Source organism: Papio anubis, chromosome 20 (genome assembly GCF_008728515.1).
Source record: "Papio anubis isolate 15944 chromosome 20, Panubis1.0, whole genome shotgun sequence".
Lineage (NCBI taxonomy): Eukaryota > Metazoa > Chordata > Mammalia > Primates > Cercopithecidae > Papio > Papio anubis.
In genome coordinates this window covers 14,303,599-14,331,550 of record NC_044995.1, presented here as the reverse complement: position 1 = coordinate 14,331,550, position 27,952 = coordinate 14,303,599, and the positions used below count along the sequence as shown (strand labels likewise).

Sequence of the window (27,952 nt, the reverse complement as noted above, 5' to 3'; positions counted from 1 at the left end):
GGCCTCCCAAAGTGCTGGGATTACAGGCTTGAGCCACCGCGCCCGGCCAAGACATTATTTTTAACTTTTATTTCCCCCGATGTATGCTGAGCCTGGTCTCCCTGGGACCAGAGTGAGTCCAGCTAACCGAAGGTCTTCAAGGGGGGGAGCTGAGGACCCAGCATCTCCTGGCAGTATACCTGGATGAAGTCCGAGGGGAGGTGGGTCTGGGTTACCAGGAAGTCCACTCCCTTCTGGTCCCAAGAATCCAGGCCCCCACACTCCTTCCTCATTCTAGGTTTCTTGGTTCCCAGCCGCTTGAGTCCGATGCTGCCCCCTGGTGGGCAAATACCCCACCGTATTTGAGAGAGGCCAAACTAATTAAATACTTTTATTTACAACAGACAGACAAACAGACCGACCTGCAAGGGAGGGCCAGTCCCCGTCCCTGCGGCGGTCACAGCAGCAGCAGAAGGTAGCGGTGGTGTGCAGGTCCAGCCGTCTCGGTGACCGGTGTGTGTGCGCGTCCCCCTCCCCGTGGCGGGGGTCTCTGCTTTCGGGCCCCCGCCCCGCCCCCTTGCCACCCCCGACTTAAGTAAGGCACAGCCCGCGCCCCCTCCCGCCCGGCCCGGAGCGCATTCATGACGGAGGCCGGCGCAGATGGGAACAGCAGGCTTTTAGTGTCGCCCCCCGCAGCCCCCGTCTCCCCGCGCAGCCCGGATCCGGCGGGCGGCTCAGACCAGAGGTGGGGCAGGCGTGGGCGCGGCAGGCGGAGTGAGGATGAGGCGGATGCGCTCCACGCACAGCTCCGCGGCCTGGCGCGTCTCGCGGCATAGCGCCGCCAGGGTCAGGAAGCCGTGTGGCAGGTCTTCCACCACGCGCAGCGTCACCGGCTGGCCCAGGTTGCGCAGTCGCCGCGCGAACATGACCGAGTCGTCCAGCATGGGGTCCAGCGCGCACGCCTAGGGGACAGCAGGACGGACGTGGAGAGAGGGTGGGGGACCGACAGACCGGGGTCAGGTAGAGCGAGGAGGGGTTTGATGAACAAAGGGAGCAGGAAATATGGATACAGACAGGGGTGGACGGAGGCAGGAGACATGGTGGGTGAGGAGTTAGGGAGAGAATGAGGGAAGTGGGGGAGTGGTGGGAAGGAAGGGAGAATGACTTGAACTGCGCTCCCTGGCCTCTGTCCAGCCTCTCCCTCCCCACCCCGCCAAACCCACCTTTTTTCCCTCTTGATTCTCCAAGCCCAAGGGGCTGCCCCACTGATCCTGTCTCTTGGTATTCAAAATTGCAAAATAAAGCGGAGGCAGCCCTGACTCCTGTCCTCCTCCCGTTTGTTCGGGGCATTGTTCTCTCCTGGGTACACGCCTGTCCCTTTCTCCCCACTCCAGAGCTCTCTTTCCCAGGTGCACCTGTGCCCGGTCCCGCTCCTCCCTGGGTGCCCTGCTCCTCTCTAAATGCACCTGTGCCGGCCCCCTCTGGCACTCACCACGATGTGCACAGGTGGCAGGCTCTTGAGCATGCTGTCGGGTGCCAACAGCGGCGACATGAAGGGGTTCTTGACTATAGGCGAGGAGTAGAGGGGCATCTGTGTGGCACCCTGGCTGGAACGTCGTGGGTGGAAACCCTCGGGGAAGGCGGCATTGACGCCCAGGCCTCTGTCTATGGGGCTCAGCTTATTTTTGGCCTCAGCCTCTTCCTCTGCATCCTCAGGCGGTAATAAGAAGTTGACATCGGAGGGTGTGGAGGAGCTAAGTGTCTCAGCTGACAGCGACATCTCGGGGGTGTCCGACAACGTCTCGGAGTTTCCCCTCTGGCTCAAGTCCCTCAGGGTCAGGTTCTTGAGGGAATCCGTGCCCAGTGGGCCCTGGGGCTGGGCCAGCGCTGCTTCAGACACACTGCGGCGCATGGGCTCTGAGAGAGGGGGAGCAGATAGGCCTGGCTCCGTTAGTTTGGGTGTGTGTGGCTGGCAGGGAATGCAATGGGAAGGGCAGTCACCTGTGGAGGGCTGTGAAAGGCTGTTTCCCCAGACTTTTGCCTAGGGGATGGGTGGAGTTCCAGATGCCACAGGTGGTCATGGGGGCGGGAGTCTTGGCAGTGGGGCTGTGTGTCCTAGTGAAGGGTGTGTGTGTGTGACTGGGAAGGTTAGGTGCAGTTTACTTCTAGGAACCTATTTTTTCTTCTAGATCAAGGAAATGAAAATAGTCCTTGGTTCATAGGTGGCAGGACTCAGTGGGTTAAGATGTGGGATTAGGTACTGCTACCCACTGGGAATCACAGTATATCAGTTTTTTTTTTTTTTTTTTTTTTTGAGACAAAGTCTCGCTCTGTCACCCAGGCTGGAGGGCAGTGGCGAGAACATGGCTCACTGCATCCTCCACCTCCCAGGTTCAAGTGATTCTCGTGCCTCAGCTTCCCGAGTAGCTGGGACCATAGACATGTGCCACCATGCCCAGCTAATTTTTGTGGTTTTTTTTTTTTTTAGCAGAGACGGGGTTTTGCCATGTTGGCCAGGCCTCCCAAAGTGCTGGGATTACACTTACCACAGGGTGTAAATGGATCAAAGTGACTTGAATAGTGAGCAGGCCCAGTGGCTTGAAGGGAGGCTCTGTTCACAGGGAGCTAACAAGTCTCCAGCGTGTATCCAATTCTTAGGGGTCTGGCACCTGTAGCCAACATGGATCTGCTTCCCCAAATTTCCTTTGTGTTCTTCAGTTTTATCCCTTCACATGACTAGGTAAGCAAGTGCCCAAATGATGCTAAAGATATACTTTCAGCCCACCTGGTGTGCCCAGCTTGGCCTCACATCTGTTCATTTTATCAGACCCACACTGCCTACCACGAGGGCCAAGACCCTACAGCTTCAGTTTTTTACTTCTTTTTTTTTTTTTTGAGATGGAGTCTTGCTCTGTTGCCCAGGCTGGAGTGCAGTGATGCGATCTCAGCTCACTGCAACCTCCGCCTCCTGGGTTCAAGCAATTCTCCTGTCACAGCCTCCTGAGTAGCTGGGATTACAGGTGTGCCACCATGCCCAGCTAACTTTTATTTTTTTTGAGACAGAGTCTCACTTTGTCACCCAGGCTCGAGTGCAGTGGTGTAATCTCGGCTCACTGCAACCTCGCCTTCTGGGTTCAAGCGATTCTCCTGCCTCAGCCTCCTGAGTAGCTGGGATTACAGGCGCCTGCCACCACACTTGGCTAATTTTTGTATTTTTAGTAGAGACGGGGTTTCACCATGTTGGTCAGGCTGGTCTTGAGTTTCTGACCTTGTGATCCGCCCGCCTCAGCCTCCTAAAGTGCTGGGATTACAGGCATGAGCCATTGCGCCTGGCCAATTTTTGTATTTTTAATAGAGATGGGGTTTCACTATGTTGGCCAAGCTGGTCTTGAACTCCTGACCTCAAGTGATCCGCCAGCCTCGGCTTCCCAAAGTGTTGGGATTACAGGCATGAGCCACCACACCCAGCCTTACTTGTCTTTATAAATCCACGAAGGCGAGGTGCAAAACAATGTGAGAGTAACTACTTAAGTGCTCTGTGGCCCAGAGGGTCACTGGAACAGAATGGGCACACCAGGGGTGTTGGCATCTTCTAATAGCACCTACTGGGTGCCACGTATTGTGCTGGCCACTTGACCCAAATGGGTGGAGGCAGACCTCACCACAGCCCAGTAAGGGTACTCTTTTAAAAAAAATTTTTTTTGGGACAAGGTCTCACTCTGTTGCCCAGGCTGGAGTATAGAGGCTCAATCTTGGCTCACTGAAATCTCTGCTACCCAGGTTCAAGCGATTCTCATAGGCTTCAGCCTCCCTGCTAGCTGGGACTACAGGTGTACACCACCACACCCTGCTAATTTTTGTATTTTTTTGTAGAGAAGGGATTTTGCCATGTTGGCCAGGCTGGTCTTGAACTCCTGACCTCAAGTGATCTGCCCACCTTGGCCTCCCAAAGTGCTGGGATTACAGGCGTGTGCCACCACACCCGGCTAATTTTTTTGTATTTTTACTAGAGACAGGGTTTTGTCATGTTGACCAGGCTGGTCTTGAACTCCTGACCTCAAGTGATCTGCCCACCTCAGCCTCCCAAAGTGCTGGGATTGCAGGCCTGAACCACCATGCCCAGCATCTTCCCTGGGACTTTCGCTGTGCTAGGCTGTCCCTTCTGCCCACCCTGGCTGGGCAGGTGATGGGAGTGAATCACTCACCTGCTATGGGCTCTGACATCTTTTGGGACTTGCGCCCACTTAACTCCAGGAAGGAGTTGAGCCATGAGGAGGCACCCAGACGGAAGTCTCGAAGGAGCAGGGCTGTGTCCCGCCGCACCAGCCCCATCATGCCTAGGGCTTTCTGGTCTGAGTTGGAGTGGTCTTCTGTCTTTGCACCTGCAGAGTATATGTGGGGAGCTGAGTTGTTTTCCTCTCTTTCTGGGCCCAGTCTTAACACCCAGAACTTCAGGCATCTGTGGCCCCAGGGACGTGAGAATATCCAATTGCTTCAAAAGGGATAAGGAGTCTGGGCGCAGTAGCGCACTCCTATAGTCCTAGTACTTTGGGAGGCCAAGGCGAGAGGATGGCTTGAGCCCAGGAGTTCAAGACCAGCCTGGGCAACATAGCAAAAAACAAATTAGCTGGGCGTGGGTGTGGGCGTGGTGGTGCACGCCTGTAGCCCCAGCTACTTGGGAAGCTGAGGCAGGATGATTGCTTCAGCCTGGGAGGTCAAGGCTACAGTGAGGTGTGTTTGAGCCATTGCACTCAGCCTGAGCGACACGAGACCTTGTCTCTCCCTCTCTCTCTCTCTCTCTCTCTCTCACACACACACACACACACCAAAAAAAAAAAAAAAAAAAGGACAAGGAGTCTTAGATTCCTCTGCCTGGCCTCTCCTTCCTCAGTCACAGGAGTCCCGGTCCCCAGCCCATCCCTGCAGGACCCAGATATCCATGCAGTCCTGTTTCCCTGCTGAGGGTGTGGGCCTCACCAGCATAGGCACTGACACACTTGGAGAGCACGCTGAGGGGCAGCAGGGGGTCCATGAGGCTCAGCAGGCGGGAGGGAGAGGCGGCAGGCTGCAGCATTGTGGCCGGGTAGGCTGCCATGATGCCATCTGGCACCCGCACCCCGTAGGCTGCTGCCCGAAGAGCCACGGTGAAGCAGAGGTTCCCGCCTGCACTGTCCCCCGCAAGGCAGATTCGTTCCCCTGTTGAGCCTGGTTTGGGAGAGGGGTGGTTGGTTACAGCCTGGCAGGGGCAGGAGACTGGGGAGGGAGGGTAGGGAGGAACTCAAGCTGGGAGAACTGGGCTCTCCAAGGTGGGGTGTGGGGCACTCCCAGGCCTAGCAGACTGCAGTTTTAGAGAATGGCAGACTGAGGCACAGATTTGGGCTCATGTGGTAGACAGAGGATCAGGATGACTCAGGACCTGGAGAGGCGCAGGGAAGTGCTGGGAAAGTCTGTCGGGGCTGGAGATTGGGAGCAGCGAGGGCAGGTGGTGGGGAAGGGGAGCTGAGCTCAGGCCTGTTGCAGGATGGGGGCCTCAGAGGATGGGAATGGAAGGTCAGGGTTCAGGCTCAGCACAGAGGGCCTGGGCTGCAGGCTCTGTGCTCTGGGGCATGGCCACACCCTGCTCTGTGCCTCAGTGTCCTCCCAAGATGCTGATCTTCAAAGAGGGAGGTCAGAGAAGCTGGACTGTGGGCCAGGAGGCCGGCAGGACAGGAAAGCAGGGCCTGGAGCTACCAGAGGGGGATGGCAGAGGCCCAAGGAGACAGGACGGTGGGTGGGAAGTGGAGGTGGAGGAGATGGAGAGTCTGGGTGCCACAGTCGGGGACAGAGGATAAAGTGGCTGAGGTGGAAGATTGGGCAGGACCTGGGTGAGCAAGAGCTGGGAGGTGTGGGGGTGAGGAAGGTAGAAAGTGTGAGGCTGAGGCTGGAGGAGCTTGAAGCAGGCTGGGCAGGATAGGAGCAGATGCAGGTGGCTGTGGGAGTCTGAGGCTCACCAAGGAGGGCGCAGTGCTTGATGGCCCAGCAGTAGGCGAAGAAGCACTCCTCCAACGCACGGGGGAAGGGGGCCTCGGGGGCCAGGGAATAGTCGATGGAGATGATGGGGGCACCCAGCTCCTGGGCCCAGCTCTTGAGGTAGGGCTCATGGGATTTGGAGGTCTGGGCCACGAAGCCACCGCCGTGGAAGTGCACTATCAGGGACTGTGAGCGGGGTGCCTGCTGGGGGCGCGGCCACAGCTCCAGGCTCCGTTGGCCGTTGGACTTTACCAGGCTGCTGAGCTCCTCACTGTCCTGGGGGTGAGGAGGGAGGCGGTGTGTGAGGTTGGGGAGAGCTGGCCAGGGCTGCACCCCTCCATGGGGATGCCAAGGCGGGGGCTGCCCGTGCTTCTTGGCTGTGTCCCTGTCCCTGGCTGAGGCTGGAACCCTACCTGTCCTTCACGCAGGTCGTAGGAGATGAGCCTGACTAGGACGGGCCCGGGGCCTGTGTGGGCCAGTGGGGGTGAGATGGTGACCGTGAGTGTGGGGTCAGCAGTCAGCGGCATCTCAAAGGCTTCGGGTGGCAGGCTGAGCAGGCGGCTTACTCTCACGGTGGCCGATGTCATGTTGGCCAGAGACTGGAGGGAGGGGACAGAAGGGGTGCTGGGGAGGGTCTGCCTGCAGGGGTGCCCTTGACCCCTCCCTCTGATCCCCAGTCTTTCCCCTTGTGTGCCATCCCTGGGCCTGGAGCCCCACAGAGACCTACTGTGGCCTCAGATGGGTCTCTGGGCCTCAGTGTCCCCATTGGTAACAGGCCCTCACCGATAGCACTTCCATCTCGGTGATGTTCCAGAAGGCTTTCCAGAAGTGCACGTCCAGGTTCTGTGTGATCCGCTCAAACTCAGCCCCACGCAGCTCGGGGTCGATGGCAAAGCGGCCGCTGGTGAAGAGGGAGCTGGCGGCCACACCTGGGGTTTGGAAGGGGTGTCAGGGAGCCCCAGTGGGTCAGGCTACTTGGACAGGAGTGGGGAGGAGGGCCAGGAGGGTAGGCTGCGAGTAGAACCCGGCTGGGACTCACTGAGGCCTGTCTCGTTGCGTTTGTAGTGCTCTCCGAAGGACACCAGCCCAATGGAGATGGTCTGCAGGAATGGCCGGATGGCAGGTGTGAACTGTGGAGAGATGCGGCTGCGTCACCCACTGCTCAGGAGAGGGATGGGGACAGGGCAGGAGCGAGGCACAGGGATGTACAGGGAAGACACGTTCATTGAGTAAATGTTTCATGAGCTCCTACTGTGTGCTGGGTATAGCTCTCACCTGGTTCAAGGACCTGATGTTCTCAAACGGAAAACAAATGATCAGCAGACAAGCAAAGCCATGCACAGTATCACAACAAGGAATGACGAATGGTTTGAGAAAAAAAAAAGGCAGTAAGTGAAGAGGACACAAGCGATGACTAGGGGTCAGGCTACTTAGCGGGTCTCGGAGGAGATCTGACTGAAGTGAGGGGAGGGTGTTCCCTGCACAGGGCACAGAGAGCGTGAAGGCTTAAAGGTGAGCTCCTAGGAGACTGAGGCAGGAGAATCGCTTGAGCCAGGGAGGCAGAGGTTGCAGTGAGTGGAGATCACACCACTGCACTCCAGCCTGGGCAACAGAGTGAGACTCCGTCGCAAAAAAAAAAAAGGTGAGCTCATGCTTGGTGCTTGACCTGGGTATCGACAGCCAGGAGGCCAGTGTGGCTGGAGCAGAGTGAGCAGTGGGGAGAGGGGCAGGCAGTAACACTGGAGAGGCAAAGGGGGCTCATGCAGGTCCTGGGCAGAGGAATTTGGATTTCATTCTCAGTGCAGGGTGGTGCCACTGGTAGGCTGTGAGGTGGGGAGCAGGATGGTGCAGGGACTTCCTGAAAGTCAGAGAGAGGATGGATGGGGAGAGGGGGCAGCCGGAAGACAGGAACAGGGAGATGGCCAGAGACAGCCCCCCAGGCACAGGGACCTGAGGCAGAAAGACAGCCAGAGAGGGTGACTGAGGCCTAGACATGGGGCCAGCCGGCCACCACAGGGGAAGGGGGAGACAGCGTCTGACAGAGCAGATAGGCAGTTAAGGAAAGATGGTGGGGGCCGGGTGCGGTGGCTCATGCCTGTAAACCCAGCACTTTGGGAGGCCTAGGCGGGCGGATCACTTGAGGTCAGGAGTTTGAGACCAGCCTGGCCAACGTGATGAAACCCCATCCCTATTAAACAAAATACAAAAAAAAAAAAAAAAACCAAAAAAACACAAGACAATGGGGACACAGGATCAGAGGAAATGGAGCCACAGGAGGCCAAGGCAAGGGACTGGTGCATTCTTGTGTTCACTCTACACTGGCCAAGGTCCTACTGCGTGCTAGACACCGGGCTGGTCCAGTGACCAAGACAGGGGAGGCCTCTGCCCTCCCAGAGGCTGACATTTTAGAGGGGAGACTGCCCTGTACCAAAGCAGAGCTGGGCCCTGCCCCTGGCCAGGTGCCCAGTAGGCCAGAGGGCACCTGAATGCCTGGCTATTATGGCTGGGATGCTGGTTCGGGCAGCCCCAGGATCTCTTTCTCATGACTCTAGGGTCACAGCTGGGACACAGGGAGGAGCTGGCTGGCCCAGCTGGGCTGATCAATACTCGTGGGTTCAGCCCTGGTGAGGGGAGGTTTCCAGGAACACCTGGGCTGGGTTGCTGAGAACAGGCTAGCCTGCAGGGAAGCCTGGAGACGTGGGGTGGGAGGGGGAGGCTGAGGTGAGGGGAGGCCCAGAGAGGGCCAGAAAGACTACAGGGTCACATGGCTCCAGATCCCTCCCTGAGGGGTCTCAACCTCAAGTGACTTCAGGGGCCAGACAGGTAACAGAGTGAATGTATCTCCTGTGTGTAGGACAACAGAGAGTAGTGGATATCCTGGTGAAAAAGCTCTGCAAGTTGGATTTCTTACTACCCAGCAGATATGACCTAGGGCCCATGAGTTTGAGACCCCTGGTGCAGCTCTGTCTGAGCTCCAGCCAACTTCCCCTTTCTGTACCTGCTGTTTGCTGAGTCCGATAATGCTGACCACTGTGGTTACTTTACCATATTATAGGCCAGGCCAGGGGCCACCAGGTGCCTTCATCGTGGGCCCAGAGGGGCACGGGGCAGGGGGCTCACCTGGAAGCCCAGGCAGCGGCCATAGAAGCATCCCTTATGCAGCGTAACATACTCCCGGAGGAAGTCGGCGGTGAGCCCCTCGTCGCCCTCAAAGAAGAGCACCCCCGGCTGATTGGTAACCAGCAGGCGCTGGGCATAGTAGACCAGAGCGCGGAGCTGGGTGAGGGCAGCCAGGTAAGCCTCCAGCTCGGCCAGGTTGTGGTTGGTGCGGAAGAAGATGCTGCGGCGGTTGGAGGCCACATAGCGGGATTTGTGCAGGAGGTGTGCCACGCAGCAGCGGGCTGTGTGCACCAGGCTGCGGTACCCATTGGCAGGTGTCTCTGGGTCCAGGTCAAAGAGGTGTGCCACACCCAGCAGGCGGCCCAGGGCCGGCTCCAGCCCCAGTGCCTGCTCCCGCACACCGGCAAAAACGCCTGACAGCCGCTGGGCCGTTTCCCCAGGACCCTGGCTCGAGAAGAAGGCTATGTTGTCCTCCGCCAGAGTCACCAGCGACTGTGTCATTGTGCGCAGGTCCATGTTGTAGATGAGCTTCGAGGCTGTGGGTAGGTGGGGAGGCCTGTTAGGCGGGGCCGGACCAAGCCTTGCTCAGCTGGAGCCCAGGAGTCTGGGCCATAGCTTATCCGCTCCTCCTTCAGACCCCAGCACTGTCTTCTTTCAGTTCCAGGAGCCCAGGACCCCAGATTCCTTCTCCTTTCGACACAAGAGGTCACCCTCTTGTCTCTAGGAATCAGAAGTTTGGGGCCCCAGTTCCCAGTGCCTTTGTCCCTCCTCAGGAGCCAGTAGTTTGGGCCCTCATCTCCTCCTCCCTCAGACTCAGGAGTCCAAGCCCCAGACCCTTCCTCTTCAGGATCCAGGAGCCCCTGCTGTCACCTCTTTGGGACTCAAAAACTTGCTGCCGCCGGGCGCGGTGGCTCACGCCTGTAATCCCAGCACTTTGGGAGGCCGAGGCGGGCGGATCACAAGGTCAAGAGATCGAGACCACAGTGAAACCCTGTCTCTACTAAAAATACAAAAAATTAGCCGGGCGCGGTGGCGGGCGCCTGTAGTCCCAGCTACTCAGGAGGCTGAGGCAGGAGAATGGCGTGAACCCAGGAGGCGGAGCTTGCAGTGAGCCGAGATCGCGCCACTGCACTCCAGCCTGGGCGACAGCGTGAGACTCCGTCTCAAAAAAAAAAACAAAAACAAAAACAAAAAAAAAAACTTGCTGCTCTGGCCTCCTATCCCTCGGACCCAGGAATCCAGACATTCCCTGAGCCCACATGACTCTGCTTCCCTAACTCATTCATCCCTCCTATGATCCAGGAGGCTGCCAGTCCTTTCTTCCTTCCAGGGACCCAAGAGTCCAGGCATCTGTTTCCATGAACTCTCCTGGGGCCCAAGACTCCTTCTCCTAGATTCCAAGAAGTCTAGACCTCCAGTTGGTCCCCACTCTCAGGACCCTGGAGTCCAGGTCCTCCATCCCATCTTTCCTTCTTAGGCCCCAAGTGCTACCCACAGGCCCTGCCCCTCCAACAACATTTGGGAGAGTTCAGCCCGAGTCCTCCCATTCCCATCTCTCCGGACCCTGGTCCCCAAGTGCAGTTCTCCCTGAACTCAGGAGTTCACAATTCTAGACTTCACTGATGAGTCATTCCTCGTTCTTCAAGTCTGGCTGTGGAAGCCCCTCCAAATCCCAGTTCCCTCCCTGTTTCTCTGAGAGATCCCAAAAACTCAGTCTTGCTTCTCCCCCAGTGGGGTCCCCTGGCCTTCAGGCTTGTCCACGGGTCCTGGGTTGCATGGCCAGCTCTGCTGCCCTGCCTGGAACAGCGATACTCATCGCTGTTATCGACCTTGAGCATATCCGTGCAGGTCCCGGGCTGAGAGCTTTCTGTGTGTTTGCTGCTTTAGCGCGCTAACCCTCTGGGACCCATGTCACCTAGGTTCAAATCTCTATTGTTGCCAGCATCCCCATTTTACAGGAGAGGAAACTGAGGCTCAGGTTTTTATTTTCTGAGATGGAGTCTCGCTCTGTTGCCCAGGCTGGAGAGCAGTGGCGCGATCTCAGCTCACTGCAAGCTCCCGCTCCCGGGTTCACGCCATTCTCCTGCCTCAACCTCCTGAGTAGCTGGGACTACAGGCGCCCGCCACCATGCCTGGCTCATTTTTTGTATTTTTAGTAGAGGCGGGGTTTCACCATGTTAGCCAGGATGGTCTCGATCTCCTGACCTCAGATCTGCCTGCCTCAGCCTCCTAAAGTGCTGGGATTACAGGCATGAGCCACCGCACCCTGCCGAGGCTCAGGTTTTAAGTGAGGAGGTTAAAGCTGCACTGCAAGTGGCAGAGCTTTTGTAAACCCAGCTCTCTGAGTCCACAGCCACACTTACGTGGGGCTCCCCGCTAGGACTCTGGAAACCACATCTCAAAATCTGCCCTGGACTATGTCTGATTCACCACACTTCCCGGTCCCCAATGATCTTCCCTCTGAGATCCTTTCCCAGGCATTCAGGCCGTCCTGTTTCTTGGATGCCTTGTCACTCAGGTCCTGAACAAGCTGCCGTTGGTGGAATGCTACCATCTACTCCAGGGACTTCCCTCCCAAAGCCCAGCAGCTTGCCTCTTCCCCTAGAAGAAGGTATTTCCTTTCCCTTCTAGGTCCTGGGGCCTGGCAGCGCCATTCCTGTCTCTCAGCTGGCTGCACACTCACCCCTCCTAGGCATCTTCCGAGCTCCCCTGGGCTGAGACTGCTGGTCTGTGGCTTGTGCCAGTAGCAGCCTGGGGCTATAAACCCGGGGGCGGGGCTGGCCTGCCCAGGGTGTAGCCGCACAAGCCACCTCCCACCCAGAAAGATCAGTGAGGACCACGTGCTGTAAACAGAGTAGAGGGCCCAGCTCCCTGCCCTGCCCCCGACCTGCTCGCAGACTCAGCTCAACTGGTAGTCCTGCTACAGGCTCCTCTGCCTTAGAACCCAGGAGTCCACACCCACAGCCCCTCCTCCCTCAGACCCAGGAGTCCAGGGCCCCAGCCCCTTCATCCTTTAGGACCCAGGAGTCCCAGCCCCAGTCCTGAACAAACTGTCCCCTCTCACCCAGCCAGGCTGCCCTCTCTCTCCCCAGAGAGGACTCAGGAAGCCAAAGGCCCAGTGATCTCAGCTCCCGCCTCCTAGTCTGGCCCTGGCACAGCCAGCCCCAGCTGTTGGGGGGAGAGAGGAGGTAGCCAGCCCAGCCTGTCCCTCCTGGAAGGACAAAAGCCGATTAAGGGCAGTGCCAGGCTCAGCTAGGGGCCTGAGCTGCCTGCTGGTCCTACTGGGTGGTTGAACATACCGGGTACCCTGGATCTGTCACTTACCCCTCTCAGCCCACCCTGCTGTGATTGGCATCCCCACCTCACACATAGGGAAACAGAGGCTCAGAGAGATGCTTCACCCATGTCATTCACCTGTGTCATTCCACACACTCCTTGTCTGGCCTCAGCTTGTCACCTCAAACAGATACTCCCCAGTTGCTCCTCCCCATCTAAGATATGCATGCCCCCATTATTTTCTGCCATGATACTTAGTTCTGTTCCATCCTGCCATTTGACACTTTATAATTTGTCTACGTTTGTTCATCTCCCCCAGGACAGGACTAGGTTTTATGGAGCCATGAAACTTATAAGGTACAGGGGCGTGGCCCTTTGGGAAGAAGAAATACAGAATTAAAAGTACAAGATTAGGGCCTTGGGCCGGGCGTGGTAGCTCACGCCTGTAATCCCAGCACTTTGGGAGGCTGAGGCGGGTGGATCATGAGGTCAGGAGATCGAGACCATCCTGGCTAACACAGTGAAACCCCGTCTCTACTAGAAATACAAAAAATTAGCCAGGCGTGGTGGCGGGCGCCTGTAGTCCCAGCTACTCAGGAGGTTGAGGCAGGAGAATGGCGTGAACCCGGGAGGCAGAGCTTGTAGTGAGCCAAGATCGTGCCACTGCACTCCAGCCTGGGTGACAAAGTGAGACTCTGTCTTAAAAAAAGAAAAAAAAAAAAAAGATTGGGCCTTGGAAGGGGCCTGTGTGACTGAGGGGCCCTGAGGCCTCAGGGTCATTTGCTTGGCTGGAGGTGAATCTTCTGTCCCGGACTGTCATACCCCAGGTGGCCCTGGGGCCCACCATGGGATCTGGCACATAGCAGATGCTCAGTGGATATCTGAAGCAGGAAGGAAGGCATGAAGAGGCAGAGTGAGGGCAGAAGGGCTAGTTAGCTCGGGAGAGGACTGCCCCTTCCCAGGGCTGGCGGATAGATGGATAGACAGAGGCCTCAGGAGTCAGTGTTAGGCTTGCAGCTGTGAAAATGGGACGATGTGGGCTAGGCACGGTGGCTCATGCCTATAATCCCAGCACTTTGGAAGGCCAAGGTGGGTGGATCACAAGGTCAGGAAATTGAGACCATCCTGACCAACATGATGAAACCCCGTCTCTACTAAAAATACAAAAATTAGTGGTATGGTGGCGCATGCCTGTAGTCCCAGTTATTGAGAGGCTGAGGCAGGAGAATGGCTTGAACTCAGGACGTGGAGGTTGCAGTGAGCCGAGATCATGCCACTGCACTCCAGTCTGGCGATACAGCGAGACTCTGTCAGAAAAGAAAGGAAGAAAGGAGGCCGGGTGCGGTGGCTCACGCCTGTAATCCCAGCACTTTGGGAGGCCGAGGCGGGTGGATCATGAGGTCAGGAGATCGAGACCATCCTGGCTAACACAGTGAAACCCCGTCTCTACTAAAAATACAAAAAAGTAGCCGGGCGCGGTCGTGGGCACCTGTAGTCCCAGCTACTCAGGAGGCTGAGGCAGGAGAATGGCATGAACCCGGGAGGTGGAGTTTGCAGTGAGCGGAGATCATGCCACTGCACTCCAGCCTGGGCAACAGAGCAAGACTCCGTGTCAAAAAAAAAAAAAAAAAAAAAAAAAAAGGAAAGGACGAAGGAAAGAAAGAAGGAAAGAAGGAAAGAAAGAAAGAGAAAATGGGATGATGGCCCAAGCCCTTGCTGGCAACCCTGGATAAGTCTGTTTTCCTCATCTGGAAACTGCACTTGGTCGTTCTGCTGGCTCAGGATGGGAGACAGGGTTTATAAGTGGGGCCATGGCCCGTGTGTTCTGCATGCGGTTTGCTTTGTGGGCTCACTTGGCCTTCCTGAAATGGTGTATTGGGTGATTTTTCTCTGCGGCACTTGTCACTGTCTAGCATACTATACAATTTACTACAGGAATACCTTGCTTTACTGTGCCTCGCACGTATTGCATTGTTTACAAATTGAAGGTTTGTGGCAACCCTGTTTCAAACAAGTCTGTTGGCACCATTTTTCTGACAGCAGGAGCTCACTTCGTGTCTCTGTGTCACATTTTGGTAATTTTCACAGAGTTTCACACTTTTTCATTATTATTATATCTGTTATGATGATCTGTGATCAATGATCTTTGGTGTTACTATTGTAATTGGGGGCACCACCAACCATGTTCACGTAAGAGGGCAAACTTTACCGATTAATGTTGTGTGTGTTCTGACTGCTCCACTGACCAGCCATTTCCCCCATCTCTCTTCTCCTTGAGCCTCCATATTCCCTGAGACATACACTATTGAGGCCGGGTGTGGTGGCTCATGCCTGTAATCCCAGCACTTTGGGAGGCTGAGGCGGGTGGATCACTTGAGGTCAGGAGTTTGAGACCAGCCTGGCCAACATGGTGAAACCCCATCTCTACTAAAAATAAAAAATTAGCCAGGTGTGGTGGTGGGTGCCTATAATCCCAGCTACTTGGGAGGCTGTGGCAGGAGAATCGCTTGAACCCGGGAGGCAGAGGTTGTAGTGAGCCAAGATCACACCTTTGTACTCCAGCCTGGGCAATAGAGCGAGACTGTCTCAAATAAATGAAATGAAATGAAAAATAAAATATAAAATAAAATAAAATAGAAATCTGGCCAATTAATAACCCTACAATGACCTCGAAGCGTTCAAGTGAAAGAAAAGTCTCGTGTCTCTCACTTTAAATCAAAAGCTAGAAGTGATTAAGCTTAGTAAGGAAGACATGTCCAATGCTGAAACAGGCTAAAAACGAGGCCTCTTCTGCCAGTTAGCCAAGTTGTGAATGCAAAGGAAAAATTCATGAAAGTAATTAAAAGTGCTACTCCAGTGAACATGTGAATGATAAGAAAGTGAACCAGCCTTGGCCAGGCGTGGTGGCTTACGCCTGTAATCCTAGCACTTTGGGAGGCCAAGGTGGGCGGATCACGAGGTCAGGAGATTGAGACCATTCTGGCTAACATGGTGAAACCCCGTCTCTACTAAGAATAGAAAAAAATTAGCCAGGTGTGGTGGTGGGCACCTGTAGTCCCAGCTACTAGGGAGGCTGAGGCAGGAGAATGGCGTGAACCTGGGAGGTGGAGCTTGCAGTGAGCTGAGATCACGCCACTGCACTCCAGCCTGGGCGACAGAGTGAGACTCTGTCTGCAAAAAAAAAAAAAAAAAAAAAAAACAAAACCAAAAAAAAAAAAAAAAAACAGAAAGTGAACCAGCCTTATTGTGGATATGGAGAAAGTTTGAATGGTCTGGATAGAAGGTCAAACTAGCCACATTTCCTTAAGCCAAAGCCTAATCCCGAGCAAAGCCCTATCCTTCTTCAATTCTATGAAGGGTGAGAGAGGTGAGGAAACTGCAGAAAAAAGGTTGGAAGCTAGCAGAGGTGGATTCATGAGGTTTAAGGAAAGAAGGCATCTCTGTAACATAAAAGCGCAGGGTGACAGCCGGGCACCGTGGCTCACGCCTGTAATCCCAGCACTTTGGGAGGCTGAGGCAGGCAGATCACCTGAGGTCAGGAGTTTGAGACCAGCCTGACCAACATGGAGAAACCCCATGTCTACTTAAAATACAAAAAATTAGCTGGGCATGGTGGTGGTACATGCCTGTAATCCCAGCTACTTGGGAGGCTGAGGCAGGAGAATCACTTGAACCTGGGAGGTGGAGCTTGCAGTAAGCCAAGATGGTGCCACTGCACTCCAGCCTGAGCAACAAGAGAGAAACTTCATCTCAAAAAAAAAAAAGGCCGGGGCGGGAGGAAATTGCAAGGTGATATGGCAAGCGCTGCTGGAGGAGCTGCAGCAAGTTATCCAGATCTAGCCAAGATCATTGAGGAAGATGGATGCCTTAAGCAACATATTTTCAGTGTAGATGAAACCACCATGTATTGGAAGAAGATGCCATCTAGGACTTTCATAGCTGGAGGGGAGGTCAGTGCCTGGCTCCAAAGCTTCAAGGCCAGGCTGACCCCCTTATTAGGGGCTAATGCAGCTGGTGACTCAGTTGAAGTCGGTGCTCATTTATCATTCCAGAAATCCTAGGGCCTTCAGGATTACGCCAAATGTACTCTTCCTGTGCTCTTAAATGGAACAAAGCCTAGATGACAGCATGTCTATTTATAGCATGGTTTACTGAATATTTCAAGCCCACTGTTGAGACGGACTGCACAGAAAAAAACAAAATATTTCTCAATGACAATGCACGTGGTCACCAGAGAGCCCTGGTGGAGCCATACGAGTGGATTAATATTGTTTTCCTGCCTGCTAACAATATCATCTGTTCTGCAGCCCACCGGCCAAGGAATATTTTCAACTTTTAAGTCTTATTATTTATCATTATTTTTTTAATTTTCAGTTTTAGAGTTGGATTTCTGCCGTGTCGCCCGGGTTGGAGTGCAGTGGTGTGATCATAGCTCACTGCAGCCTTGAACTTCTGGGCTCAGGTGATCCTCCCACTGCAGCCTCCTGAGTAGCAGGGACTACAGATGGGCACCACCATGCCTGGTTCTTTTTTTTTTTTTTTTTCCAGGTTTTTAGAGACAGAGTCTTGCGACATTGCCTAGATAGCTGGTTTTGAACTCCAGGCCTCAAGAGATCCTCCTGCCTTGGCCTCTTTAGTAGCTGGGATTACAGGTGAGAGCCACTGCACCTGGCTAACTTTTTGTATTTTTTAAGAGATAGGGCTGTGTTGCCTAGGCTGGTCTTGAACACCGGACCTCAAGTGATCCTCCTGCCTCAGCCTCTTGAATAGCTGGGATTATAGGCATGTGCCACCATGCCTAGCTCTAAGTCTTATTAAATAATAAAAACTAGAAATACATTTTAAAATAGAAATACATTTTGTAGGCTGGGTGCGGTAGCTCATACTTGTACTTGCAGCACTTTGGGAGGCCAAGGCAGGAAGATAGCTTGAGACCAGTTTGAGATTAACCTGGGTAACATAGTGAGACCCTCCCCATCTACAAAAAAAAAAAAAAATTAAAAAAAGAAATACATTTGATAGCCAGGAATAATGGCAACAAAGGATTTAAGACTATGACATAGACTTGGTTGACAAAGCACCAGCAGGCTTTGACAGGACTGACCCCATTTTTTTTTTTTTTTTTTGAGACAAGTTTCACTCTTGTTGCCCAGGCTGGGGTGCAATGGTGCGATCTCGGCTCACTGCAACCTCCGCCTTCCAGGTTCGAGTGATTCTCCTGCCTCAGCCTCCCAAGTAGCTGGGACTACAGGCACCTGCCACCATGCCCAGCTAATTTTAGAATTTTTAGTAGAGACGGGGTTTTACCATGTTGGCCAGGCTGGTCTCAAACTCCTGACCTTGGGTGATTTGCCCACTTCGGCCTCCCAAAGTGCTGGGATAATAGGCGTGAGCCACTGTGCCTGGCCTGACCCCAATTTTGAAAGTTCTACTGTGGCCAAAATGGTATCAAACAGCATCACATGCTACAGAGAACTGTTTTGTGAAAGAGTTAATTGAAGCAGAAAACTTCATTGTTACCTTATTTTAAGAAACTGCCACAGCCACTTTCCACAACCACCACCCTCGTGAGTCAGCAGCCACTACCACTGGGGCAAGACCCTCCACCAGCAAAAAGATGAGGATTTGCTGAAGGCTCAGATGATCATTAGCATAGTATGGGGCCAGCCGTGGTAGCTCATGCTTGTAATCCCGGCACTTTGGGAGGTCAAGGCAGGAGGCTCACTTGAGGCTAGGAGTTCGAGACCAGCCTGGGCAACATAGTGAGATTCCGTCTCTACAGAAAAAACAAACAAACAAAATATGTACATGGTATTTTTAAACATATGTTATTGTACACTGAATAGAGTATAGTATAGTATAAACATAACTTTTCTATGCACTGGGCAACCAACAAATTTGTGTGACTCGCTTTATCAAGTGGTCTGGAACCAAACCCCAAATATCTCTGAGACATGCCTGAATTTATATTGTTTGCTCTCTGTCTCCCCCACTAGATTGTAAGTTCCCTGAGGGCAGGGACTTTTGCCTGTTTTATTTAGCCCTTAGGCAGTGCCTGGTGCACTGCCATCCCTTGGTAAAGTGGTAGCATCCATGCTGGTAGGGATCTTTTAAGGTAAGGAGTGGGGGCTGGGCGCGGTGGCTCATGCCTGTAATCCCAGCACTTTGGGAGGCTGAGGCGGGTGGATCACCAGAGGTCGGGAGTTCGAGACCAGCCTGGCCAACATGGAGAAACCCCGTCTCTACTAAAAATACAAAATTAGCTGGGTGTGGTGGCGCATGCCTGTAGTCCTAGCTACTCAGGAGGCTAAGGCAGAAGAATTGCTTGAACCCAGGAGACGGAGGTTGCGGTGAGAAGAGATCGCACCATTGCACTCCAGCCTGAGCAACAAGAGTGAAACTCTGTCTCAAAAAAAAAAAAAAAAAGATAAAAAGATGAGGAGAGGTGACATTTCCGACAAAACAAGTGACTACACAAAGGAGTGGGGAAGGGGCTGCACCCAGGCACTAGGGACTCCAGAGCTCTGCCCTTTGTCCTGTTCCAGGCTGCTCCCTGAGGGCTGGGCTGGGTGGAGCTGGCAGGAAGGGATGTTGAGGCTGCCAGAAACTCGCCAGGAATCCCTGGCAGAGGGCACTGGGGCAGGGGCAGGCCCACTGGGGCCGTGGGTGCAGACTAGGGCAGAGGTAGGGCAGAGGGGATTTGGCTTTGGGGGGTGTCCCACTGACTGGGCACTGGACCTTTCTTTGCCCTAAAGAGCTTCTGGACAGCTGAATCCGACTCCTGGGGACTGAGCAGGAATAAGGAGGGCGGTGGGGAAGGAAGTGGGGTGGGGGTGGATGGGGGATGGAGGAAGGGCCAGGTCTGGGGCCTGGGAGGAAGCAAAGGCTTCTGAAGTTGGGAAGCCTGGAATCAGATGCAGGCGGGGACAATGAGTGGCTGAATAAAAGAGCAAACATTGCACCAACAGTCTCTGCGTGCCTGGTGCCTGGTCTCTTTCTGTGTGTGTGTGTGTGTGTGTGAATTTAGAAATAGGGATCAAATCTAGCTATGTTGCCTCGACTGGTCTCGAACTCCTGCACTCAAGCAATCCTCCTACCTCAGTCTCCCAAAGTGCTGGGATTTCTTTTCTTGTGGTTTTTTTTTTTTTTTTTTTTATTCTCAAAGGAGGTGATGAGATTTCTTTATGTGTTATATGCGAAGTGACTCATGTCACCTGCCCCACAACCCATGAGGGAGGGACCATTATCATCCCTTTTGGCAGATGACAAAATTGAGGTACAGAAAGGTGACATGACCACCTGGGATCACCCGGCCAGCAGGGGGCAGCTCCAGGGCAGCGCTGCTGATCTCTGCTGTTTCCTTGTGCTGCTCCCTCTGTCTGTGCTTCAAAGTATATGCTTTCTGGTCAGGTGTGAGGGTGTCTGGGGTTCACGTGTACATATGCACCTCTGCAGGTATGTGTCATGGCTAGCGTGTCCTGGCCTGTGTCCGTCGGCACTGGTACGTTTGAAGGTGTGAATGTTTGTATGCAAGTGTCATGGCCTATGTGTGTTTCTTAGCCTGTGAATGTATCTGTGTCTCTGTTTCTCTTGGCCTGTGAGCTTGTGTGGGTGTATTTGTTTATGTATAAACGGATATACATGCTTGTGCATGTCTTGGTCTCTGCGTGTGTGTTGAGAACAAACCTCTCCCCATTTGCTTAAGCTGGAACCCAGGATGTCATCCTGGCCACCTCCCCACACTCCAACTCCCATGTAATCCATCCCCTAGTCCTGCCCACTCTGCCTACCAAAGGCCTCTGGAACCTGGCCCTTCTCCCCACCTCCACTGCCTCCTCCCTGGTGCAGGCTGTAGCATCATTATCTGGGTGACTGTGACAGCTCTTTATATATTTCTGATTTTGTTCTCTTTGTTGTCTGCATAGCAGCCACAGGATCCTTCTAAAACATAAATCTGTTCACACACTTCCAACCCTTCAACACCCTCTTCTTTGCTTTCAGGATAAAGCCCCCAATCCTGGACATGGCCTCCCAAGCCAGGTACCATCCTCCTCTCTCTCTCTCTTTTTGAGACAAAGTCTCATTGTTGCCCAGGCTGGAGTACAGTGGTGCCATCACAGCTCACTGCAGCCTCAACCTCCTGGGCTCAATTGATCCTCCCATCTCAGCCTCCCAAGTAGCTGGGACTACAGGTACACCCGACAATGCCTGGCTAATGTTTGTATTTTTGGTAGAGATGGGGTCTTGCAGGCCGGGCGCGGTGGCTCAAGCCTGTAATCCCAGCACTTTGGGAGGCCGAGACGGGCGGATCTCGAAGTCAGGGGATTGAGACCATCCTGGCTAACACGGTGAAACCCCGTCTCTACTAAAAAATAGAAAAAACTAGCCGGGCGAGGTGGCGGGCACCTGTAGTCCCAGCACTCGGGAGGCTGAAGCAGGAGAATGGCGGGAATCCGGGAGGCGGAGCTTGCAGTGAGCCGAGATTGCGCCACTGCACCCTGGGCGACAGAGCGAGACTCCGTCTCAAAAAAAAGAGATGGGGTCTTGCTATGTTGCCCATGCTGGCCTCAAACTGCTGGACTCAAGGGGTCCTCCCACCTTGACCTCCGAAAGTGCCAGGATTACAGGTGTGAGCCACTGTACCCAGCTACCATCCTCCTCTCTTAACCTGCCTGAGCTGTTTCCTCTTCCTCTTCCTCCTGGCCCTGGCTGAGCTCCCTCTGCACTGTAACTCAATGCTTCCTCAAGCCTCAGGTCTTTCTCCATCCTGTCCACTCTGTTGCCCTGCCTGCCCCCTGCACACAACGCCTGTCCATCCTTGGGTCCAATATTGCCTCCTTGGGAAGCCTCCCAATTCTATCTTCCCAGGGTATTTTTCTCTGTTGTATTTATGACAGTTTACAATCATAGTCTTATCTGAGTAACATCTGTGTCCCCAGCTCAACTGTGAAGCTGTTCTTCTTGCTACCGAGAGCCCAGGCCTAGCACAGCTCAGTGTTCAATGAATGTCTGCTGAACGAATTTGTGTGACTGGAACCTCTTGGGCCCAGAATCAAATTTAGGCCCACAGCAGTTGTGGGCCCACAAACTCCCTGCCTGGAGGAGGCTGGGGCAGCCATCTCTTTGCCCTCACTGGCCAAGTAAGGAAGCCTAGGCGGCCTTGGTCCCTCAGAGCCCCATTGTCGTCATCTGGGAAATGGGGTGATCATAAGGACACTAGCCTCATCCAGTTACTGGCAAGATGAAACTGATGACGAGGATTGCTCCAGCCAGCCCAGATGCCCTTGAGGCAGGAGTGAGGTCTGATTAATTTATCTAAAGCCTGGCACGAGGGCGGGGCCTTAGGAAATAATGACAGGCAAATCTTGGAGTTTGCAGGAATGAGCCTTTGTGAATGGCTCATTTTGCAGGGAGCCCTGCCCAACTGGATTCTGACTCCTCATGACAACCCCAAGGGAAGCATGAGTATTATGATCTCTGTTACAGTTCACACATTCCTTCACTTATTAATCCAATAAATATTTGAGTGCCTATTTGCCTGGCATACCAAGCTCTGGAAGTACAGGGTAAACAAGGCAGATACAGTCCTGCTTTTAGGATGTTCACTGTCTAGTGAGGACTAACAGTAACAATAACCTTCAGTTCTCCTGAGGGTTTGCTGTGTGCCTGTGCCAAATGCTCTACACTCACTCTAACCTCACAAAAGGAGGTACTCCTATCATCATACCCATTTTAGAGCTCAGAAAGCTGAGGCAGGGAAAGAGGGAGTCTCCTGCCCAGCACATCACAGCTCCCAGCCTGAGGAACCAGATCTCCAACGCCCACGTTTCTTAACTACAGTCTGTACTGCCTCTGGGTATGCTATGCTGGTGTGAGGCTCAGTGTCTTGCTGTGACAGCGAGTGCCCTTGGGCTTCAGTCTGTCTGCCCTCTGAGCCTGTCTGAGCCTGCGTGTGTCTGGAGCCAACTCCAGGTCTATTCTGGGCTAATGATGTGTTCTATGGCAGGGGAAGCAATGAGTTTGGGGTCCCGGGGGCTGAGGGGTGGTGTTAGTTTCCTTCCTGCATGGGAACTTCCCACAGGTCCCCATGCTGATTGATAACTGCTTGTAACTGAGGACCTGCCCCTGCCTGAGGCTTGTAGCATTTCTGTTGGTCTGTCAGCCTTTGTTCTGCCTTTTGAGACCTGAAAATAATGTGACACCCTAGAGAAATCAGGCCTTCCCTTTTCCTGAGGCAGGTGTGCAGGTCTGCAGGTCTGAAGCCAAGCCAGGGCCATTTGTCCTGGAAAGGGTAGGGGCCAGGGCTAGGCCACAGTGGAGCTGGCTGAAGCACGTGGGCTGACAATGAATGGATGGATGGATGCACTGACTTGCCGAGTGGGAGGCCGGGACTGCGATGAGCTTTACTGGCCCCGCTGCACTCTCCACTATGGGTACCCCTTCTTCCTACCTCTCCTTGACTCACCCCTAGACTTCCTCTTTGAGTAACACCTGCTAACTTCCTTCCCCCTTATCCTCTCAAGAGCGCTGGAGCCCTGAACATCGGCGCTTGAACCATTCCCCAGGTGGAAAAACACTGAGGGCAGCCGTTGCCCTTGGTCACACGGCGAATACGGAATCCGAGCGGGAACCTGGGTCCACGAGGCTCGCATTCCGGACTCTGCTCCCAAGCCGATCCGGGCGTCAGCTAGTCCCTGTGCCAGGGTGGGCCTCTCGGCTCTCACATCACCCCCTTCTCACAGTGGATCATCCCGTTTTCCCCGCAAGCGGCAATGGGCGCAGACCCCCCCACTCCTCGTGGCAGTGGGCCAGTCCACGCTGTCCCCACTCCCCCGCAGGATGTACGAGGTTCTTTCCGGGCTGCTCCAGGTCTCCGCGCGCTCACCTTTGGCCTTGCCTTTTCGCCACCGCCGGCGACCGCGGCTCCTCGAGACCTCTTTGGCATTCTTCGAGGCCGGGGCCATAGCGGCCTCGGCGGGTTCCATTCCCCCGGCCGACTCCATCAATTCCCCGCGGTCCTCGCGCGGGGGCCAATTCCAGCCGCGAGGCCCTGCCCAGGGGGCCAATCCTCGCTACACACTACCGTCGGGCCCCCCTATTACCCAATCCCGAGCTTGTTATTCTCTGGGTCCCGCTCCCTAGCCAATCCTGGTCTCCCTCCGCTGCCGTGCTCCGCCCCCAACCGCCAGAATTTAAGATCTGGCTCCGCCCCCTATCGCGCATTAAAGGGCTCGCGGCCAACAAAAAGGCAGCCCTGGGGGCGGCGAAAAGCGTCCTTCTGGCAGGACTAGTGCGGAGCCCCGCGGGGAGCACCCCAGCAGGGAAGTCCCAATCTTCCCACGTGCTGGGAAGCCTCCCATGTGCTGGCTCAGTCTCGCCATCCCACTCACCTTCCCAGGGAGGGATCCCCTAGAACGTGGCCCGGCCCGCCTTTTGAAGGGGTAAAAGTGGGGCGCCTCTGGGCCTCTGCCTGGGGTGGGGGCGGGCCAGGTCCTCTGCCAAGTCAAAGACGAGGCGGGGCGCCAGCGCTGGAGGCGTGGCTGTGCCTGAGAGCCGTTGGAGGAGGGAGCCCCGCCTTCCCTCTCCTGGCCCCTAGTTCTCCTATTGCGCTTTTCCTGGGGGATCTTTCTCCCTCTGTCTCCGCCCCCGAATCCCTGCTTCCGAGAATGGGGGTGGTGGGTGGTGGTGGCGAGGACGCTCGGCGCCTGCGCACTAGCTTCACGCCGCGGGCCGGCCCAAGAGCGGAGGTAGAGGGAACGACGCATGCCTGAGAAAAGGCGGGAAACATAGGAGGCTCGAGGCTTGCGCACACGCACACAGCTAACTGCTTCTGGACCGCCTCAGAGGCGGCCTCACCCGCCGTGGCGGTGTGGGGCGGGCATCCCTTGAGACTGTGTTCTGGAGGCCTGGAGAAACAGCTTTCCATCCTCAGCACTGGGGAGAGCAGACCTCGATCCCTGTCTTTGCCTGCTGCCCCTCCTCCTTCCCTCTCAAAGCATACCCACCAGCCCTGGCTCTGAGAAACGCGTTATCCTCTTATCAGCTCTGGGAGAGACAGGACGGACTGGCTTCTGGGCGGTGGGGCCGCCATTGCCTGCCCTCTGGACCAGGGCCTCACAGATGCCCTCAACTTCAGGATTAGGGCTGCGTTGCTTTTTTCCCCCCACGACAGGGGACTTCAACAAGTAACCTCCAGTTCCAGAGATAAAACTTGCATTCCTCCCTTCTCCATAGCAGGGGTTTTGAGCCTAGAGAAGGAAGATCCGAGCTTCCTGGGGCTCCTATGAAGCAGGCAGGGGGCAGCACTGGGCCCCGGGAAGAGGCAGAGAAGGCGAGAGCGCGCCTGCAGCGAGCCCAGAGCCTTGGGCCCGTTATCCTCTGATGCTGCTCCCCCAACTTTCCTGCCGTCAGCCCCTGACCTTGCCTGAGACCTTGGCGGCTCCCGCACCTCCTCCCAGCTCCTCCTTGCTGAGAACACAACCCGCAAGGCCATTCCGCCTGGCTGGACTGAGTCCCCTATGGAGGCAACCTGGCAGGAAGCAGGTGTCTTCCTGGCAGCAGAGGACAGACCTGGTAAACTGAGAGACTGTTGATGCCCCGATGTTCTGCCTAGCCTGCATGGAAACTCCAGAAGGGTAAGGTCCCATCTGGCATTGTATTGCTGGGACTTATGCCTGTGTCTGCCCCAGAGCTGGTGCTTGGTCAGTTTCTGTGGATGGATGAATGAATACTGGCAAGAGGGCCACTTTCCTGGTCTCCTGGTCCCTAGCCCAGAGTGCCTTCCCACTCTGGGATTTGATTTTCCCCAGATCCTCTGTAGGGAGGGAGCCTGGTCCAGGGGAGAAAGACCCCGGCTTCAAATCCTGACTTTGCCACTTCCTAACTGCATGGCCCTGTGCAAGAACCCTTACTTCTTTATTTTTCTGCCTCAGTGTCCTCATTTATAAAATGAGGATGTTGGCCAGTTGCTCGGTGGCTCATGCCTGTAATCTCAGCACTTTGGGAGGCCGAGGTGGGAGGCTTGCTTGGGGCCAGGAGTTCGAGACCAGCCTGGGCAACATAGCGAGCCCACGTCTCTAAAGAAATGTAAAAATTAGCTGGGTATGGTAGTGCACCTGTAGTCCCAGCTACTTGGGAGGCTGAGGTAGGAGGATCGCTTGAGCCCAGGAGTTTGAGGCTGCAGTGAGCCATGATCATGCCACTGCACTCCAGCCTGGGCGACAGAGTGAGACTTCGTTTTTTCTTTTTTTGAGATGGAGTCTTACTCTGTCGCCCAGACTGCAGTGCAGTGGCGCGATCTCGGCTCATTGCAACCTCCACCTCCCGGGTTCAAGCGATTCTCTGCCTCATCCTCCTGAGTAGCTGGGATTACAGGCACCCGCCACTATGCCTGGCTAATTTTTGTATTTTTAGTAGAGATGGTGTTTCACCATCTTGGCTAGGATGATCTTGAACTCTTGGCCTCAAGCAATCCACCTGCCTTGGCCTCCCAAAGTGCTGGGATTACAGGCGTGAGCCACTGTGCCCGGCTTTTTTTTTGTTTGTTTAATAATGGGAATGTTGATCTTTATCTCAGGATTGTTGAAGGATAACCAGAGCTAACCTGATACACCATAAGTTTTTAGTATTTCTTAAGTAAATGAATGACTGTCCCTGAGAGGCTTCAATTCCTCCAGGTTCAAACTCACCTGTATCCTGGTAGTGTCTGTGATTCTGGGCACTGGCTTTCTTATGTGGCGACGTCCCACCATATCCTGACATCACTTTATAACCAGATTTTCTTTTGAAGGGTAGCTTCACTCCCTGGGCCACCATTCCACCTATCGTGGCTAGAGACTCTGTGTCTGAAGATGATCCCACCTCTGATTCTGACTCAGAATCTGTGACCCACTCAGAAAGTGCCTTCCACTCTAGGGCTGATCGCTGTATGGATAGTTCCTGCAGTTTTGTTAGAAATCCCAGCTCTATCAAAGATCCCTGCTTGGATTTGGCTCCCTGGACTGGAGTTGTTTGCTGGTCTGACTGTTCAGGTGTCTCTTGGGATGTAGATTCAGTCGGGTCTGATGGCTCCCTTTTGGCTCCAGGTTTAGCCTGGGTCTCAGGTGTTGATTCCGCTTCTTGTTGAACTGGAGGTGGCTCTCCTGGCCCAGACCCTGGCTGGGCTACATGTCTTTCTCTCAATGCCGGCTCCTGTTGAGTTGTAGATTCTTTTCCTAGCCCAGGTCCCTGCTGGGAGGCAGGTTCCTGTTGAGTGAGGGGCACCCTTTTGACGTGAGGTGATTGCTGTGGTGCAGGCTTCTGTGGGGCAAGAAATTCCTCTTGTGAAGCAGATTTTTGTTGGGCTCTAGGATCCTTCTGGGATTCAGCATCATGTTGTGCATGGGTCTCCTGCTGGGTGAGGGGTCTTTGCCTTGAATCAGGCTCCTGTTGGGTCTTCGATTCTGGCTGGGCTATGGGTGTCTTTTCTGGCTCTGGCGTGGTTATAGGCCTCTGGTGTGGCTCAGGTTGCCAGTCTGGCCTAGATGCTGACTTAGAACCTGGCTCCATTGTTACTTCCCTCACGGGAGATATTGATCTTCCAGGTTTCATCCTCCTGGGCTCCCACCCAGCCTTCTCTCTTCACAGATATCTCATTGATTCCTCATGATGGCACGTTCCCTTGGGTTTCACTCCATCCTGGCATCATTGGTCTTCCTTTTTAAGGCAGCTGGCAGTGGGCCGATCACAGCTGGCCCCCACTAAGTAGTGAACTCTGTGCCTCTTTCTTTGGTGGGAGGATTAGGAATAGGAGGAGGCTATGTGCCCAGCACTCTCTTACAAGAAGGGAGGGGCTTGCTCTCTTGTGTCATAAATAGGGCCCCAGGGCCCCACCCCACCCACCACTCAGTTAAAATGTTTCTTCTCATAAGGCAAGCATCCCAGTTTAGGCTTCTGTGTCATCTGGGATGATAGAAGCCAGATGCTGGATAAGTGTTCCTTTTTCCTCTCTCATTCTGATGTTTGAGGAAAGCGTCATTCAGGGGGCAGTCTCTGTAGTTGTTGTAATAATTATTTCCTTCTTTGTTCCTTCCTACAAATGGTTGCCAGATTATTTATTTATTTATTTATTGAGACAGAGTCTTGCTCTGTTCCCCAGGCTGGAGTGCAGTTGTGCCATTTTGGCTCACTGAAACCTCCACCTCCTGGGCTCAAGTGACTCTCCTGCCTCAGCCTCCCAAGTAGCTGGGACTACAGGCACGCACCGCCACGCCTGGCTAATTTTTGTATTTTTAGTAGAGATGGGGTTTTGCCATGTTGGCCAGGCTGGTCTTGAACTCCTGACCTTAAGTGATCCGCCTGCCACCCTCCCGCCCCAGGCCTCCCAAAGTACTAGGATTACAGGTGTGAACCATCACGCCCAGCCAGGTTGGCAGTTTAATTTCCTTATATTGTCACTCTGATCATTTAACTCCCATGCTAAAAACTAATGTCATGCCCTCCCATCTTTATAGCTTGAGGCCCTTCTGAATGACATTTGAGATACTCCATGCCATCTCTCTAGCCCTGAACTATGATCCTGTACTAGATT

At 54.4% G+C, this 27,952-nt stretch overlaps 1 protein-coding gene and 1 long non-coding RNA gene across 6 annotated transcripts in view; one reads left to right on the top strand and one right to left on the bottom strand.

Moving 5' to 3' along the window:
• Positions 1–7,239, top strand: part of LOC103880109 — a 28,857-nt gene extending 21,618 nt beyond the window's left edge. Inside the window, exon 3 of the long non-coding RNA XR_640993.3 lies at positions 7,054–7,239. This is a non-coding gene — a long non-coding RNA (uncharacterized LOC103880109). The remainder of the gene's footprint in view (positions 1–7,053) is intronic.
• LIPE (lipase E, hormone sensitive type) lies at positions 357–27,208 on the bottom strand. 5 transcript variants are annotated; one of them, XM_003915627.5, is made up of 10 exons: positions 26,073–27,208; positions 9,109–9,644; positions 7,028–7,118; positions 6,772–6,917; positions 6,402–6,587; positions 5,970–6,264; positions 4,957–5,184; positions 4,185–4,361; positions 1,472–1,896; positions 357–941 (listed from the first exon to the last, which is right to left on the bottom strand). In XM_003915627.5, the coding sequence occupies exons 1-10, from the start codon at positions 26,971–26,973 to the stop codon at positions 714–716; spliced, it is 3,213 nt and encodes a 1,070-aa protein (XP_003915676.2). In that variant the 5' UTR covers positions 26,974–27,208; the 3' UTR covers positions 357–713. The 5 variants fall into 5 exon arrangements, with proteins under 5 accessions (XP_003915676.2, XP_017808403.2, XP_017808402.1 ...); XM_017952914.3 differs by lacking the exon at positions 26,073–27,208 and adding an exon at positions 23,270–24,979 and having other exon boundaries at positions 637–941; XM_017952913.3 differs by lacking the exon at positions 26,073–27,208 and adding an exon at positions 22,850–23,223 and having other exon boundaries at positions 637–941.
• Between the last annotated feature and the right edge of the window lie 744 nt (positions 27,209–27,952).

Bases quoted from the DNA above. Each gene is read 5' to 3' on its own strand.
- LIPE (XM_003915627.5), bottom strand. From the start codon at position 26,973: ATGAAACCTGGAAGATCAATATCTCCCGTGAGGGAAGTAACAATGGAG. The intron at 9,645-26,072 runs GTGAGTTTGAAC...ACCTACCCACAG, and splicing joins CAGACACTACCAGGATACAG to CCTCGAAGCTCATCTACAAC. The intron at 942-1,471 runs GTGAGTGCCAGA...GCTGTCCCCTAG, and splicing joins TGCCACCTGTGCACATCGTG to GCGTGCGCGCTGGACCCCAT.